The sequence below is a fragment of the Cynocephalus volans genome, chromosome 8 (genome assembly GCF_027409185.1).
Source record: "Cynocephalus volans isolate mCynVol1 chromosome 8, mCynVol1.pri, whole genome shotgun sequence".
In the NCBI taxonomy this organism is placed as follows: domain Eukaryota; kingdom Metazoa; phylum Chordata; class Mammalia; order Dermoptera; family Cynocephalidae; genus Cynocephalus; species Cynocephalus volans.
Window position 1 is genome coordinate 9,787,410 of NC_084467.1, and position 18,736 is coordinate 9,806,145.

Here is an 18,736-nt window from a genome sequence, read left to right on the forward strand (position 1 = left end):
AAGATACAAAGGGAAAAAAGAAAGTGATAGCTTTTTAAAAGGCAGTGATAATTACTGACTGTTAAGATATTGCCCCATGCCTTACTCAGGAGGTGTGAGAAAGCAGCAGGGCATGTTGCAGTTTTCTCAATTTTGTTAGCAGGAAACATGTCATCTTTTAGGATGAACTGAGTTTTGCTATAGTGCTTTCTGCAGTCAGTGTTTGCAGTCTCCTCTAGATGTCGTTTTCTCCACAGCCGCAGACCATTTGGGTCACGTTCTTTCTCAGGCTGTCTTCGTGCTTTAAAGTGGGACACGTAAGATTAGGCTGCACCCTCTCTTGTTGGTAGTGTGCATGTGCTGTGAGCACGTCAGCCAGGAGGCTTCCATGCCTTGGATTGCTGCCACCTTTTGCTTCCTGCTGCCACTGCCCTCTTTGTTTATCTGGCCAGTGGAGGAGACGTAGGCCCTTGGTCAGAGGAGCTCATGCCCCTCCTCTCAGCACTCTGTCCCACACCAAACCTAACAGCATGGGCAGTGGTGCCCTCAGAGGGAACTGCAAGGCATCCCGTGTGCCAGAAAGCGTTCTTCCACTTCCTTAAAATATTTATAAGCAGGTCGACTCTGTCTAGAATTTGGTTACTTATAGTTTTGTGTTGATCTTGTTTTTTTTTCAGTTTCTCTAATTAGAAGCTCTTTTGTGAAACGAAACCATATTTTATTGCTCCTTTTATAGCCTCCATAGTACCCACCTTGTAGCAGGTAGTGGTATCTGTGTTGAAAAACTGAGCTAAAAATTTCATTTAAAATGCTTTGGGATAGTATATCTGTGGTTTTTCAGGGAGAAAAAAATGACTTAGTATAAGAGAATAGGAAAGAATGTTTAAATTTTGCTGTAACATGTATAATATGACTGAAGGGTAACTTTTATATAAAGGGAGGCTTTGTTAAAGTAAAGGCTTTTTGGACAAAGTTTAAATAAATAAGTACATGATATATCTTGCAGAGCTTCCATTTGTCCTGTCAACAACCCTGCGGTAGTTCCTCTCTCATACCTCCACCTTTAGCCCCTTTGCCTCTGGGCCCTGTCTCCAGGTGTGGGGAGGGTCTCTGCCACCCAGATAGAGGTGTCTGCTAATAGCCTTCTTCTGTTTGTCATAGCAGAGGTGAAAACCCCCAAGCGCCGGCAGCCATTTGTCCCCTTTGCTCTGAGGAATCACACAGGATGCACTTTGTGGTTTGCCACCCTGACCACCACTCCCACCAGGTAAGGAGCACTCAATCTGCTACCCTGAGCCATCTCTGCCACCAAAGTGTCCTCATGCCAGTCCAGCAGATCAAGGTGGGCTCTTTCTTGAGGCTCTTGGGATGATATTTGAATCAATAACTTGCTGTCTTGCTGAGATTTATGACATAAATTATGGTTCTGTGTAGAATCTATAGTCAGAGAAGTAGGTCTTGAGTCTCAATCTAATCTTGTTCTGGTATACATTATGTTTACAGTAAAAGTCAAGCAAATTAACGATGCGAGTAGGAAGTATGAAAGAAAGTCTTTCCATCTCTTCTCCTCAATCTCTATTTCCCTCCTCCTTTTTAAAGTAGCTGTATATGGTTATTAAGGTAAAAGTTTTCCATTTTTCTTCTAAGACTGCTTTGCGAATGTTCCCTATCCACTCCCAACCCGAAAGAATTATTTTCCATACCTAAAACACACTTCAAGTGAGATGGAATTGGGTGGACTTTGTAGAACAAACGAGAGTTTACCTAAGCCAAGTGAGAACCATTTCTAACAACTTTCTGCCTGTTTGGTTCTTGGCTCAGTGTTCTAAATACATGGTGTTCTTTCCAGCTTACGTAATGAAGTACATGAAAAGAGTAATAGAATCAGTTGATTTGAAACTGCAGTTCACGGCCTCCACTAAGTATGGTGATGCTCTAGAAGAGGTTTTTTTGCTTATTTAGTTTGTTAAATTCAAGCTAATCACTTAAATGCTACTTTAAAAAGTCGTGCCTTAGTTTACAAGTACCAGACTTTACTGCTCGAGCTAAGTGGTTATATCATGACAGATTTCAGCTTTTTCTAAAATTTCAAATAAGTTGTGATTGAGCATGAAGATAACTGTACTTACTGACCTTTTAGGTCGTCCTTTGTAGTCAGGTTATGCTGCCTTATTGCTGTGAGGTCGGTTCCAGGAGGGTTTCTGCTCCTCAGCACAGAGCTCTTATGAGAGGGAGTTGGGGGAAAACAGGACAAGCTGGTATCGTCTGATTTGGTTCCAGGGCTGCACTGTCTCACAGTGGGAGTCCAGCGGTGGTTCCGGAAGGGAATGGAACATTGCTTGATGATGCTCACAATGTTAGTGAATGGCGAGAAGTCCTCACGGGTGAAGAGATTCCTTTTGAATTTGAAGCAAGAGGAAAGTTAAGACACAGGTAACGTATGATTTATTCTTTTCCTTAAAAAATAAAACGTGGATGTAAATGGCTGTTCCTAGTGTTTTGTTTTTTCACTTTCCTTATTGATGATTTTAATGTTTTAATTTTAAAAGATATTGTGAAAATCATTGTTTTCTTTTAAAAATATAGACTGTCTTGGTTCTTTCCATTAATTGTCTTACATGTGAGGTCATAACCTGTATGTTTCACATAATTTGGTCAAAACATAGACAGATCATGATACTCAAGTTCATTGCTTCCTGACCTGGTTTTCATGATGCAGTGGTGACATGGTATTTTTAAAAGACTCTCATAGCATGTTCATTTCAATTTTATTATACATGTGTGCCACAAAGCACTTTTAGCAAGTGGATAGTTTCAGGAAGCAGAACCTGATAAAAGCAGAAGTGATACAAAAATACCAATTCTAAAAAGGTTAGGAAGACTGGTAGTTGATACACTCTTGAAGTGCCAGCCAAAGGACGGTAATAAATGTGGTAAAAAGGTTTTATTTGGTTACAGAGAGATTATGAAAATATCTATCAATGTGTCCCGTTATTTGCAAACATTTTTAAATGGAAGATCTGACCAGTGGATATGAATAGGTTAAGACTTAGTACTTGAGCCTCATGTTTGTTTTCAAGCTAAGCTGAAATTGAAGAGATTGGTTTCAGCCTTCGGTAGCATGTGCTTTCATGGTGCTTTAAGTCTTCGTGTACAAACCTGCTCCTAAGTCAAGTACTTTTTGTATAGCTTTGTACCTGCACGTGTTCCTGCTGAGTGGCAAGAGTTTTGAATGTGTTGGTCTCCGGGGCTTTACATGGAAAAAAAAAAATTTAAAAAAATCACTATGCTGGGCATGTGTATCTGGAAGCCACCTTCAGGGACAAGTGGTGAGCATTTTCCTGTCCTTCCACACAGCGCTTGAGGAAGCTAACTATACAATTGCTGGTAGCATTTCTAAATAAGCACTGCTTCTGTTGTACCAGAAAGGGTTTGACCTCTTTGTCATTTCCGTTTAGTTTTCATGTTTTGAAACCCATTTCAAGTCTCCCTGTTCTGCTTGAATTCATCAAAATAAGTGCCTTTTCTGGCTTTTCCCCCCTTTGGCACACTGTACCCAACTCCATGCCTTCCTCTCCCTTTCCTGTCAGCCTCAAATCCAGTTCCTCATTTCAGGCTTCTGGCTTGAATTAGGCAAAATCTAAAATAGAATTAAATGTGCAATTTCCTCCCGTTCCTCCTGTTCTGCCCACTGCCTTCTGCTCCAATTTCAGCCAAGCACTTCAGCACTAAAACCCAAGGGCTCGTTCTTGTACAACCAGTCTGCAGTCACGTAGGGCTACAGCTGAAGCCAAACAACTGAATGTGGTTCTCAGAGAAGTAGGATGTTCAACAGAGGAACCAAGAAGAGATATTTTTATGCATGTTCAACAGTATGGTTATATGATTAAATTGCTAGTACATTTTTTACCACCCCATTGAAATGATTTTAGCTGATGTCCATATTTATAAATGTTGGGGTGGGATTAGTGGGGGAAAAACCTGGGATGGTGTACAGGATCTGCATGGTTTGTACAATGGGAAGGTAAATGCCACTCTTGCTAAAGCTTTACAGATCTTGCAATTTGTGTTGTGAGCATAAAACCCAGTTAACCTATTCTCTTGATTTCCCTTGCATTAGATAACCCTCAAAAGGCTTAGCCAACTGGGTTTTTATGCCATCATATAGTGAATCAGATTTGAGTCTCTGCTTCTACTTTTCCTCCTTTCTTGAAATTGTGCTTAATAATTTTTCTGTGTTCTGCCTGACAGACATACCCACGACCTTCGAATTCATCAACTGCAAGTGAGAGTAAATGGCTGGGAGCAAGTGAGCCCAGTGTCTGTGGATAAAGTTGGCATCTTTTTCCGATACGCAGCACCAGATAAAAATTCATCTTCCTCTATGGTGTGTGGCTGTAGAATAGGTGTTTAATGGTAAAATTGTGCCACAGCCAAATTCCCTTAAAGCCAGGCAGTCAGATGGTTAAGCCTGTAATGACCTTGCTCTTATGAAATTTTCTTGTTCTTTGTTTTCCCTAGTTCTAGGAAGAAGACTTAAGATTATATTGGGTCAGTCATAGGCACTGGCAATCAATGTGTAGATAAGCCAGGCAATCAATGGTTAATTTCAGTAGGAAAAATAAGACTTAAAATTGACAATAACACATTACCCCACCTGCACAGATCTGTTTCATGCTCAGCTGGCCTGACTGACAGTTTACCAGTCTGCCAGACCTGAGTATTGGCTTTATTTCACATATTGTTATGCTTCCTTTATACACTATCTTTTTACATTTCTTATAATGCTGCTCCTTGATCTTTTTAGCTCTGTGTCTCTAAATCCTTCTCTGTGGTGCAAAGATTGATGTCCACTGTTGTTTATTTTCTGATCACACATATTCTCACACACCTTTGCCCTATTTTTACCCCAGCTGATAGTCCTAGGGGTTGGAGGGCCAGCCTGGGGAGTGATGCAGGTAGCACCCCCAACTGGGAGTGCAGATAGAGGCTGGTGTCCTGGCCCAGTGCTCACTCATTCTTCATAGGATGACTGCACTCGTTTTTCGGTAGCCAGCGGTGAGCTGGAAAGGGCAGATTTGCAGAGATGTGTAGCTTTCCTCCTGCTTGCTTTCTTCATGAAACATGTTCTTGGATAACAGTGTTCTACAAGTGTTCATTTTCACTGCTGCTCTCTGGTGCCCCGAGTTCCTTAGGAAAAATAGAACTTTTTTTTCAGTGTGACTTTTCTGCCTACATTCATTCTTAGGAATTGAAGGACAGCAAACCTTCCCCTGCCCTGTACCTTTCATTTGTATTGATACATTCTGGAGAAATTTTGCATACATTGAATGGTTGTAAAATGAATATTGTTATTTTGATGTCTTCCAAGAGAAGATGTTTTATCTTTGTAGTAGACCAAACTTTACCTGAAAATATTTACAAACACCACCCTTTCAAGCAATTACATTGTCATTGAATGTCATAATGCTGTTATTGTCTTAGGTCTGTGCTGACTCTGACTTTTGGAATCTTTCTTAGATTGGCAGCCCAAGCAGCAGAACAAATATTATACACCCCCAGGTTTATGTGAGTATGATTTTCTGTTGTCATTGGTTATTTAGTATATACACTATGCCTGAACCATGTGTAGGTATACGTTTCTTGTTGTTCAGAGGACTGTGACATATGTGTGATTGGAATTTATCTCTGCCCTTTTCTATTAATGATTACCTTCCTTTTCCAAAGACTTGCAAGAAAATGTTTTCACCTAATTCAGCACATGAGACTGAATGTTAAAGGGAAGGAGAAGAAAATACAAATGTTTTGGTCCAAGGTCTCTTTTTCTTTCTTTGTTAAAATAGAAATTAACCCTGGCATGGCTATATGTATTTCAGAGGTTTGGGTCGAAAGATCATGAAAGTAAATAAGAAGGAAAAGTAGTAAGATTTTTTTCCTATTCAGCTTTTGAAACATTATCATAAGATGACACAGGCCTTTTGCTTATAATTTCTTTTCCCTGAAGATCATAAGTTTTGAAATGTGAAATTTCAAGTAGGTTTAGAGGCAGTGACATTTAAGATTTCAAATAGTTATTGGCCTTGATTCTTTTGGGGCTTTATTGGGGGTGGGTAGGTGGAAACTTTGAGCTAGGATGATGTTTTGTGCCTAGGATTGGTGTCCCTCTAAAACCCCTCCAGAAAATTATAGTTTGTCTTTTCAATTGTACTTCCTGGAAGTCTTGATTCAAAACATGGAGCTCCTCATTTTATTGTGTATTAGGTTAATTTCCACACACTGTTTGTTTTAATAAAAAAGTTGGCAGAATGAAAAGCTTGAATACGGTGTCATTTGTTTCTCTAGTAAGAAAGCATTGTCATTATGTTCTGGACACTTGTACTTTCAGAAACTTTCTCTTTGGTATACCTAATGTGAGATTTTATACTTAAAAATTTTTTTTTCCTGTCACATGGTAGTAGCACAAAGTGTGTTTTGAATGTGGGAATGAGCATATGGAAAAATAATGTAGTGGCTGCCACCCAAGACCAGAAATAATTTTTCCTCCATTATGTTGAGTTTCTGAACCTCAGTGTCCTATTCATAAGAGTGATTATTGAATAGAACCCAGAGGGTTATTGTGAAGAAAGAAAAGTTTGTTTAAAGTTTTTTGAAATATAAACATTGGTCTTTCCATAGGCATATTAACAAGTAGTATAGGGGCATAAAGAGTAACTTTTATGACATTTAGGAAAAAAAAGAAGTTGTTACTTGTTCCTATGAAAGGCACTTCCAATACAGACAACTCTTTCTTATACACTGTCTGAATTTTACAAAGACAAGTTTTAATCTCTGAAAACTTCCTTCTGTTTTTCTGTTAGAACAATGGGTAGTACCCAACCCATTGTTAGTGTTCAAAGAATTTTTTCTCAATTTAATATTTGGGAGGAAAATACGACAGAAGGTAAATCATTTAATGTTTTGCAGAGTCCTACCTCAGTGTTTCTGATTTTAGTTGCTTTGGATAATCTTTATTTTATTCCCCTCCAGTAGAGTTGAAAACAACTCTGTAGATTTGTTTCCATACAAGGGCTGACGTGTGGGAACCCAAGGGCATTGTGAATGAAAGTTAACTCCAGCAGATACTTTCTTACCAAACCACAAGTTATTACTGCAGTCTTAGGTGAAGTTGTTTTATAATGTGTCTAGAGGCCTAAGGCTGATTTTTCTTTGTGATACACTTTGTGATATCATATCTGAGCAGATTGTCTATTTTTGTAGAAATTTTTAGAATTGGCTGCTTTTAGTAGTATATATTTATAGGGTGTTCACTCCCATTAAAGCTGAATGGTTTTAAGGTTTAATGACTAATTTCACTGAAGAGCTATAGTAATAATAAAATGCTTTTGATTTAGACATTTTGGTTGGTATTGTTATGTTTTGTGTGTTTTTTTCCCAAAGCACTGCTATTTTCTCTCTCTCTCTCTTTCATAGTTCTCTTCACTTCCACCTGTCCGGGTGGTCTTCGCGGTGACTATGGAAGGCAGTGCTCGGAAAGTAATCACTGTCCGATCAGCCCTCATTGTGAGGAACAGACTTGAGACTCCAATGGAACTAAGGCTGGATAGCCCATCAGCTCCAGACAGTATGTTTTGATTGTCTAGAATATAGTAAATGCTTGATAAATATGTGTTGACTGTTGTCAGGTCTCTTTTTCCGCAGTGGGTACCTTCCCAAACAGTCAATATACATAATCTGTCTTCCTTTTGTCCTGAGATGGCCAGTGTTTGGGGTGGAGAGCTATTGCCTGAGGGTGCTAATACTTATTTCTGTGGCAGAGCCAGTGGTGCTTCCTGCTGTCATGCCAGGGGACTCGTTGGCTGTACCTTTGCACCTCACTTCTTGGCGACTGCAGGCTCGTCCCAAAGGATTGGGAGTATTTTTCTGTAAGGCTCCTATTCATTGGACCAATGTAGTGAAGACTACAGAGGTTAGTAGCAGCAAACGAGAGTGCCACTCTATGGACACGGAAAAAAGCCGATTCTTCAGGTATGTACTGCTGCAGTGGCATGTAAGTTTTCCTTTTCTTTTTCCTCAGGGTGACTATTACCACTGACATTGAGGGCCCTTGTTGATTCAGTTGTGCTTACTTAAGACCCTGAAGTTCTTATTCCTTGAGTTCTTGAGTTAGAGTTCATGAGAACTTAAGGGTTAATCTTTGGAGGGGGCAGAGGAGCTACTTATCATCTAATATTTTTGGGAGAAACAACCAAGAAACACATTGCCCACACATATCAGGTTAGGAACTTGTATGTATACATCAGCATAAAGAAGAGGACATGTGGGTCATGTTTTTAAATTAAAAAAAAAAAAAAAAAAAAAAAAACAGTTCCCATCCCTAAATTGGGTAGCAATAATCCTGGGGATGGGAGTTTTTTGAATGAGAGATTTCAAAATAATTTGGGTGAAGGTTCATGCACCTAGCACTGACATTTGGGAGGGCTTTGATAAAATTGCCTATCCATTTAAACTCCTGTTTTCCCCTTTTGAAGAGTATAAATAATATGTTACTAGATTCAGTGTTGGAAAAAAAACTGGATTGCTATCATTAGACTCTAATAAATTTAATAAGTTTAAACTTATTTGGATTACAGATTATTAGCTTTAGTTTTCTTTATAGCAAAGACAGAGAATTAGTTTAAACGTACAGGAGAGGTACAAACAATAGTGTAAATAATCTCAGTATACCATTTACCAAGATGTACGGACTATTAACAGACTAAAGGGAGAAATAGATAGATACACAGCCCCAGCTGTGACTTTAGCACTTCCTTTTCAGTAGTTTATAGAAGCAAAGAATCAAAGATATAAAAGATTTGAACAATGCTGTCAGCTTGTTCTAATTGAGATTTATAGAACATTTTACCCAGCAACTCTAGATTGTACATTCTTTCCAAGAACGTGTGGAACATTCATCGAGATTGACCACCTGCTGGATCATAAAACAAAAATCAATAAATTTCAAAGACTTGAAACCATGCAGAATATATTCATGATCACAATAGAATTAAACTAGAAATCAACAAGATGCATAATCCCCAAATATTTGGAAATGAAACAGTATATTTCTGAATAGTCCAGGGGTCAAAGAAGAAATCACGAAAGAAATTAGAAAACACTTTGAACAATAATAAAAAAACAGACATGTTAAAATATGGGGGATGCAGCAAAAGCAGTTTCTAGGGGGAAAATTATAGTTTTAAATGGTCACATTAGAAAACAAGGAAGATATAAAATCACTGATTTAATCTTCTACGAGAAGCTAGGAAAAGAAGAGCAAGTTAAACACAGAAATAGAAAAAGGAAACAAAAATAACAGTGGAAATTAATGAACTAGAGAACAAATAGTCAACAATGTCAATTGGCTTTTAAAAAAGATTCATAAATTAGATAGTCCTCTAACAAGAGTGATCAAAGAGAAAAGAGAGAAAGCACAAATGGTCAATTAAAGAATGAAAAAAAGGAGACATTATTACAGATCCTTCAGACATTAAAAGAATTAAAAGGAGATAAGAACAGTATTATGTCAATAAATTCCACACTTAAATGGTACCTTTCTTGAAAAACACAAATTACCAAAACTGACCCACAGAAGTAGAAAATCTAAATAACCTGATACTATTAAATTAATTTATAAAAAAGCCTTCCCACAAAGAACACTTTAGGGCCATATGACTTCACTAGTGAATTCTACCAGACATTTAAGGAAGAAATAATACCAGTTTTACACAAAATCTTTTTAGAAAATAAAGGAGAAGGGAACGGTTCCTCACTCATTTTATGAGGCCAGCGTATCCTGAATACCAAAACCTGATATAGGTACTATAAAAAAAAGAAATTACAGACCAGTGTTCCCCATGAACAGATACAAATATTCTTAAGAAAATATTAGCAAATAGAGTTCAGCAAGTGGGATTTGTCACAGAAATGTAAGATTAGTTTAACATTTGAAAATCAATACATGTAATTCACCATATTAAGAGACTAAAAGAGAAAAAAACATCAGATCATTTCAGTAAATGCAAAAAAATAGCATTTGATGGAATTTATAGTTCGTTCATAATAATGCTCGGCATCTTAGTCAGCTAAGCATCCTGTAATGAAATACCATAGACTGGGTGGCTTAAACAGCAGACATTTATTTCTCATAGCTCTAAGAGGCTGGGGAGTCCAAAATCAAGGTGCAGATTTAGTTACTGGTGAGGGTTTCTTCCTGACTTGCATAGGGCTGCCTTCTCATTGTGTCCTTACATGGCAGAGAGAGAGACTGAGTGAGCTCTGGTCTCCTTTCCCTTCTTCTGAGTACACTAATCCCATCATGGGGGCTCCACCCTCGTGATTTCATCTAAACTTAATTACCTCCCAGAGGCTCCACCTCCAAATACCAGTACATGGGGGTTAGGGCTTTAGCATAAGAATTTTGGGTTGACATGAATATTCTGTTCATAACACTCAGCAAATTAGGAATAAAAGAGAACTTTTTCAATCGGTTACAGAACATCTGTGATAAACCTGTAGCTAACATCATACTCAATGGTGAAACAAACTCTTTTCCCTTAAGACTGGGAATTGGGCACTCAACATGGCAGTAGTAGTCCTAGCTATTGCAGTAAGGCTAAATGAATAAGAAATAAATAAGAAATACAAAAAGCATAAAGATCTGAAAAGAAGTAAAACTGTTATTTGCAAATGACACAATTGGATATGTAGAAAACGCCATGGAATATATAAGAAAATTGCTATACCTAATTTATCAAGACTTCAGGGTTCAGAGTCAACCTATAGAAGTCAATTGTGTTCTTATATTCTAGCCATGAACAACTGGAAGATGTGATTTTAAAAAATACCATTTACAATAGCATCAAAAAATATTAAATATCCAGGAATCAATCTAATGAATGATGTCTGAGTCTTCTACCCTAAAAGTTAAAAACTTTGTTGAGAGAAATTATAGACCTAAGTAAGTGGAAAGCTATACCAAGTTAGTGGATTGGAAAACTTGATATAGTTGGGATTTCCATCCTCAATAAATTGATCTGAAGATACAATAAAATCCCTATCAAAATTCCAATGGGCTGCTTTGAAGAAATGGACAAGCTAATTGTGAATTTATATAGGGATGCAAGAGATCTTGAATATTCAGTGCTGTCTTGAATATTCAGTGCTGTCTTGAAAAAGTACAAAGTTCTAGATGACTTAACAAAGCCTCTTTTAAAGACTTACTGTATAGCCACAGTAATTAAGACAGTGTGTTTTTGGCATAAAGATAGAAATATAGATCAGTGGGACAAAAAAGGGAATCTAGAAGTGGACCCACACATAAGCAGACTTAATTAAGGCCCCAAGTCAGTCTAGTGGGGGAAAGGAAATTCTTCTTAACAAATATTGTTGGAACAAATGGCTATCCCTATGAAAACATGAACCCTATCTTACTTCACATGCAAAAATTAATCAGACCTAAATGTAAAACTCTAACAATCGTAAAGTTTTTAGAAAACACAGAAAAATGTCTTTATGACCTTGGGGTAGGCAAAGATTTCTTATACAAAAAGTACTAAACACCAAAGAAAACTTGAGAAATTAGTTTTTGTTAAATTTATATTTTTGGTTCATTAGTACACAACCAGTAAGAAAAGGAACAGACAACCACAGAAATGGAAATGTATATTTGTATACGAGGGTACTTCAAAAAGTTCCTGGAAAAATTTGTATTTCTATTTTTCTATGAACTTTTTGAAGTACCCTTGCATATCTGACAAAGGGTTTTTATAAAGAATATATGAATAACTATAAATCAGTAATAAAAAATTGCCATTCATTTTTATAAAGAATATATGAATAACTATAAATCAGTAATAAAAAAATAACGTAATGGAAAGAACAGGCAAAATACGTGAACAGACAATTTATGGAAGAAAATATACAGATGGCTAATAAATAAATGAAAAGATGCTCAGCATCATTAATCATTAGTGAAAAGCAGATCTGAACCACAGTGAGTAATGTTTTACTCTCTCTAGAAAGCATAAAATAAAAAAGACTGCCAATACCAAATGTGGACAAAGATGTGTAGCAACTGGAACTCTCATAAATAGCTGGTGGGAGTGTAAAATGGTACAACCACTTCAGAGAAATGTGTAATCATTTCTTATAAAAGTTAAGGACCCAGCAAGTCTTCCTGTAGCTATTTGCCTATGAGAAATGAAGGTAGATGTCCACAAAAATACTTGTACAAGAATGTTCATTTACCCCTAAACTGGAAACAACCCAGTTGGCTGTCAACAGGATAATGAATAAATAAAAAATGATTTGTTCATGCCATGGTGAACTAATAGGCAATGAAAAAGAGTCAAGAACAGACATAACTAATCTGTAGTGATAAATATTAGAAAGCGGTTGCTTGAATGACAGGAAAGAATATTGATTGGAAAGGACACAAGGGAACTTTCTGGAGTGAGGGACATATTCTATAATTTGTTTTGGGTGGTTATAGAGGTGTATAAACTCATCAAACTGAACATTTAAAATCTATACATTTTATGGTGTATTAATTATACCTCAGTAAATGTATTTGCTGAACCATTCTAATGTTATTCTTTCTCATACTCAGCTAAGGAGAGAGAAATTGAAGTCTTCATTTAAGCTGATGGTTTTCACATCATTTTGTCTTTGTAGGTTTTGTGTGGCTATAAAGAAAGAGAATTATCCAGATTACATGCCCTCACACATATTTTCTGACAGTGCGAAACAGATTTTCAGACAGCCCGGACATACTATATATCTCCTGCCAACTGTGGTAATCTGCAACTTGCTACCATGTGAACTTGATTTTTATGTTAAAGGAATGCCAATTAATGGGACACTGAAACCTGGCAAGGAGGCAGCTCTCCACACAGCTGATACCTCCCAGAACATTGAATTGGGTAAGGATGTTGTCACTTGTTCATTTGTAGTAGTTCTATGGAAATATCAATGAGTATTTTGTGATTATTTGGTAAACCTCGTGGAGAAATTGTGGCACACATAATATCTCAATAAACCAGCTGAAGGGAATTATGCAGTTAAAAAAAAACTGATAGAAAAACTGTTGAAAGCAAAAACTGAACAAACCAAAGATTTGCAGAAGAAACACTAAGTGGAGCTTTTTTCTTATATTGCTTACTTGATGTGTGATTATAGGAAGTTATTTCATCTTTTCAAACCATGTTTTTTCTTAGCTGTAGAATGAGCAAAATCATATGTCTCCCATTCTCTTTTAAGGGAAGGGAGTTTGCTAAGCACACACTATAATCCAGGCATAAGCCAGCCTCTTTCACACATGTGAATTCATGTAATCCTTACAGCCATAGTCATTTGTCCCATTTTACTGATGAAGAAATGGAGGTTTGGAATGTTTAATACATTAAGTAATTTTCATTTGTAAGGTGAATGAAGTCAAGGTAGAGAATCATTATCATATTTGCAGCACTTGAAGCAAAAAGTTACCTCTGGACTTTGGGCAGGAAGTATGTTTCTTTAAGACTTCATAGACATGGGCCGAGCCCGTGGCGCACTTGGTAGAGTGCTGCGCTGGGAGCGCGGCGACGCTCCCGCCGCGGGTTCGGATCCTATATAGGACTGACCGGTGCACTCACTGGCTGAGTGCCGGTCACGGAAAAAAAAAAAAAAAAAAAAAAAAAAGACTTCATAGACATGTTGAAGTAATAATAACTTAGATATTTATCTTTCTATAGTTTTGTGCTTTCACTATATTATCTCATTTGATCTCCACAAGAGCACATGTTTCAGACTGAGACAGGTGTTACCCTGTTTTGCAGATGAGCAACCTGAAACTCATTGAGCTTAAGCAATGTGTCCCACAGTGACAAGGTTACATTTCAAATATAAACCATTGAACTTAATTTAGAAAAGAAAAACAGTGCAATTCTAGTTATTCATTCTAAAGTCAGTCTTTGGCCTTTAAGTAGTTAGTTTTCTAATATATTTCTTTAAATATTTATTGAGCCCCTGTACAAAATGGAAATGTCATCCCACCCCACCACCACTCACTCATCTTAGGCATCATACTTTAATGTGAATTACCACTTTTCATGACAATCCTGTGATATAGATACTATTATTATTTGCATTTTCCTGGTGAGACCCAGAAAGGTTAATTATTTTGCTCCACATCATGCAGATAACAAGGACAGACTGGAGATGTGAAGCCAGGCAGTCTGGCTGTAGAACATTGACTTTTACCCAGTACTTGCCTTACTATGTTTCTAGCACCTAGCACAGGTCCTGATGTATAGCAAACTCCTAATAATCATAACTATTACTGCTAGTTTTCTTGGTGTTCTAATGCTTTTAATTATGCAGTTTAGACTCCCTAATGTGACTTCTAGACCATCTGGTTTGTTTCGTATTTCTTCTCGCCCAGCTAGAGGAAAAATTGCCATTCAAATGAGATTTTTACCAGTTACATACAGGTTCAGTATCCCTCACCCAAAATGCTTGGGACCAGAAGTGTTTTGGATTATGGATTTTTTTGGATTTTGGAATATTTGCATTATATATTCTTAACCAGTTGAGCATCCCTATAATCTCCAATGAGAATTTCCTTTAAGAGTCTTGTTGGTGCTCAAAAAATTTCAGATTTTGGAGCATTTAAGGCTTGGGTTTTTGGATTAGGCATGCTCAACTTGTAGATTTTTCCAAAAGGAATTCAATTTAGTTGTGTTGTGGGCTATTTTGACAAACTGAAGCAAGAACCTAGAAAGATAATAGCTTGTATCTTCTTTAGGGGTATCACTGGAGAATTTTCCCTTCTGTAAAGAATTGCTCATTCCACCTGGAACCCAAAACTATATGGTAAGAATGCGCCTCTATGACATCAACCGGCGGCAGCTGAACCTCACCATCCGGATTGTCTGTCGAGCAGAAGGATCCTTAAAGATCTTCATTTCTGCTCCATATTGGCTGATTAATAAAACAGGTATGACAGAGACTGCTCAAGCAGGCCTTTGACATTGGTCATGGGAATTCTGATTTATTTGCTCTACTAAGTGTAGCCAACGCAAATAGATTACTTCAACAGTCTAAGCTGCAAAACTTTCCTGCTTCTATAATAAGTGCTGAATCATGGTCAAAACTGTCCTTTTAGACAGTGAACTGGGTCCAGTAGATAACTTCAATTTTCACTGTTTTCCCCCTTGATGATTTTTTTTTTCTTTTTACTATTTGCATCTCTTTTAGATAGACTGGGTGAGATTGATATAAACTTTCCCCCTCTTTCCTTAAGGGTTACCACTGATCTTCAGACAGGACAATGCAAAGACAGATGCTGCAGGTCAGTTTGAGGAACATGAGCTGGCCCGGAGCCTGAGCCCTCTCTTATTCTGCTATGCTGACAAAGAGCAGCCAAACCTGTGAGTACAGTTATTTATGGGATGGGGAAATAAGCTCCTGGGGAAGGGAAAAAATTAGCAAAGGCTATAATATATCTGTGTAAGTGGAAATATGCTATAGATAACAATCCTGACTTGGCAGGGGAATAGAACCATGACCTAATGGGATTTTTTTTGGATCTAATTTCTGTGTTATTTGATACTGAAAATAAACCATTTGGTTGTCTTATAATGAAAGCTAGTTTTATTTTACATGTATTGAAATCGTTCTCCTATTCATAACTCTGCCAATGAAGAGAAACCCACATGTTCCCCTTCTCTCCTCTGCAGTTTCTCTTCCCCTGTAAGCTTTTAGCACAGGCAAAGGAGCTGGCACCAGAGTGGAGATAGACTGACCCTTTGGTAAAGCCTTCAGCCCCATTAATCCAATCCAGTTGTTTGCATAAGGTTTTGAAATCCATCCCTTTCACCCTTAAAGTAAATTGTGCCGTTTCAAGATCTCAAAGCATTCACTACATGTTTAAAGGCAGGGGAAAGCAACAATTATGCGGATTAGATGACATGTCCCTTTAATGTATTGTAGGAGCGTTAATTCACTTTTGTTTTTGGTTTTGACATTCTGCTTTTTACAAGAGTCTTCTAATTTATAGCCTTAATTCAAAGATAAGTGGGTGTATGAGGGTACTTCAGAACATTTGTGGAAAAATGGAATTAAAAGGTAATATGAATCTTTCTGTGAACTTTTTGAAGTACCCTCATATCTGATACTGCTAAAATGCTGTACCCAATTCATTATCTATAGAATTATGCTGAAAGCTCAACAGGAAAGCTTCTAGAGTATTACACTTGCATTTACCAGGGAGGGCTGGAATCTAGATTGGTGTTGGAGTCAAGGAGAGAGGATTGGTTAGAGTGCTGGATATTGTAGGAGATACAGCCAGCTCTGCAACATGTTCAGCAAGCCCAGTCTCATTCTTTTCTTGAAAGGATTTTGACACTTCTAGGTCTTGAACTTAACATTTGTCACACACACAGTTCATTTTATCTGCGGAATTCACAGTTTCCAAAGCATTTTACAGAGACCGTCTCATTGGGTTCTCCCCCACATCCCAGTGACTTAGGGCAGGAAATTCTATTTTAAGATGAGGAAACTGAGGCTCAAAGAGAGTTACCTGCCCTGGGTTACAATGCTTGTTAGTGGTACAGCTGGAATACACATTCAGGAATTATGTTTCCAGAATTCTTGACAACACACCAGCCAACTAAATAGTGCTTTACTACTATAATAGTGCCACACCCCAGGAGTCACACACCATTAACTCCATCTTCTTGTACATACTTTTCTTGTGCTTTTTTCATGAACCCTTGAAATGCCTGAGTCAGGAAAGTATCTATTTGGCTTGAATCCTTGATTTTTAGGGGACTATTAGAAATTATAGCATTTTTCTCATGTGTTATGCTTATAGAATCCTAATGTTTTCTCCTAAAGTGTTTAGTTGTAGATATCAATACATTTCACACACTGTTGTACTATGGCTACCTCTAAGATAGAGTTTTGACTACTGATTAATTTTCTCACTGTGCTTGGGAATCACATGAGAGTGAGAAAGAGTGTCAGTATTAGAGATCTTATTTTGGGTGTTAGCTACTTAGTGTTTCCTGATTAGAACAGGTAGATAAGACTTAATTGTGGATGAATATATATATCTTTGCTTTTCCACCCCACAGCTGCACGATGAGAATTGGAAGGGGGATTCATCCGGAAGGCATGCCGGGCTGGTGTCAGGGCTTCTCCCTGGATGGTGGTAATGGTGTCCGACCTTTGAAAGTCATCCAGCAAGGAAACCGCCCAGGGCTGATCTATAACATTGGTGGGTTATGTTTGGGGCAGCGGGAGAATCAGAACCATTGGCTGATGACCTCAGGCTTGGAGGAGTAAGCTGGCCGTGCATTTGGCCTGGCTACAAGTGTTGATTTTCTCATTTGGCATTGGGTCAGGTATCTGTTCTCTGAATGCTAGATTGGTATCAACACGGATCTATTCTCCTATGGAGCTGAGAAGTCACCTAAACACTGCCCTTTTGAGGTCTGTGGCTCTGTTTAATTTCAGAGTCACTTGTGTCAGGAAAGTATCAGTTTGGCTTGAATCCTTGTTTTTCAGGGAAATAATAGGAACACTTAGAATGCTTTTCATCCTCCAAGTATTCCCACGCATTCATTAAAATTTGCAAACCCTAAGAGGGTAAGAAGCATTGTTCTCCTTGAAACTGAAGCAGAGAGGTTAAGTGACTTGCCCAGATGCAAAGGGGAGGTCCGGGTCAGAAGTAGGATTAGGATTGGAGCGTACCTATTTGAGGCAGCAAATATAATAAAATGCACTTAGCGGTTGTGGCAATTAGAAGCCCCCAAACTAGCTTAGCTTATAAATGGGAGAAAGGTAGGGAGGAGAGGGGAGGATACTGTATCCATATGCCTCATAGCCACTGAGAACGCTCGGAAGACTTTCTGAAGGCTTAGGATAAATTTGATTTAAATATGCCTTAGGTTTAAAATGTTAGCAGCTCATTCTTCTTTTAGGATATAATTTTCAAGTATCTCAAGCAGTGTTTAGTCTTGAGCATTGGTAAACCATTTAGAACTGTGTTGTCCTGTAGAACTTTCTGTGATGATGGAAATGTTCTGTTTTGCACTGTCCAATACGGTAGCTACTGAGCGCTTGTGAGCACATTACTGAGAAAGTAGCAAGTGTGACTGAGTAATTGAATTTTTCGTTGTATTTGATTTTAATGATTTTAAATATAAATAGCTACATATGGCTAGTGGCTACTGTATTAGTACAGATCTAAGGAGTCATGTTATAAAAGGAGAAACTGAGGTGGTGTCATTTATATATTTACTCTGAATCCCATGGAGAGTCAGGGAAGAGTTTAAGTGTTTGGGGATTAATTTGTAAGAAAATCTTCCAAGTATAGTTTCTCTTTTAGGTTTTTTAACATGGATTTCCTTCTCCCTTGACACGAACTGTCTCCTTAAAGTTGACATTAAGATTTTTAAAAGCAATAAGCTTTATTTGGCCCTCCTGCAGAGGATAGTTTTCTTTCCTTTTTCTCGCATTTGTTTGCTCCACCCCTTGAATAGGCAAAGGCTGCTTCATGCTGGGTTTGGTTTTCTGCTGGGCTATCTTGCCCTTTATACTTTTTCCCAAAGCAAGCCACCACAGGTTGGCTGGAAGCTAGAGTTGGGATGAATTGGAGAGGTGTGGAGGATGTGGAGTTTGTTCCTTTTAAAGCAGCTAGCACTGAGAACCACAGAATTCTTGCAGGGAGGCAAAT

General features: G+C 37.9%; 1 protein-coding gene across 7 annotated transcripts in view; it reads left to right on the forward strand.

Moving 5' to 3' along the window:
• Window positions 1-18,736, forward strand: part of VPS13D (vacuolar protein sorting 13 homolog D) — a 256,779-nt gene that overhangs the window by 97,444 nt on the left and 140,599 nt on the right. For 6 of the 7 annotated variants that reach the window (XR_010024193.1, XR_010024194.1, XM_063104869.1 and 3 more), the window contains 10 exons: window positions 1,144-1,246; window positions 2,260-2,412; window positions 4,231-4,366; window positions 5,500-5,547; window positions 7,450-7,600; window positions 7,794-8,004; window positions 12,691-12,938; window positions 14,801-14,992; window positions 15,299-15,425; window positions 17,133-17,275. Coding sequence is in view for 5 of the 7 variants with exons in the window: in XM_063104869.1 (XP_062960939.1) it covers window positions 1,144-1,246; window positions 2,260-2,412; window positions 4,231-4,366; window positions 5,500-5,547; window positions 7,450-7,600; window positions 7,794-8,004; window positions 12,691-12,938; window positions 14,801-14,992; window positions 15,299-15,425; window positions 17,133-17,275 (1,512 nt within the window). In the remaining 2 variants the exon portion in view is untranslated. Of the gene's footprint in view, window positions 1-1,140; window positions 1,247-2,259; window positions 2,413-4,230; window positions 4,367-5,499; window positions 5,548-7,449; window positions 7,601-7,793; window positions 8,005-12,690; window positions 12,939-14,800; window positions 14,993-15,298; window positions 15,426-17,132; window positions 17,276-18,736 lie in introns of all 7 variants that reach the window. The other variant, XM_063104870.1, reaches the window with a different exon arrangement.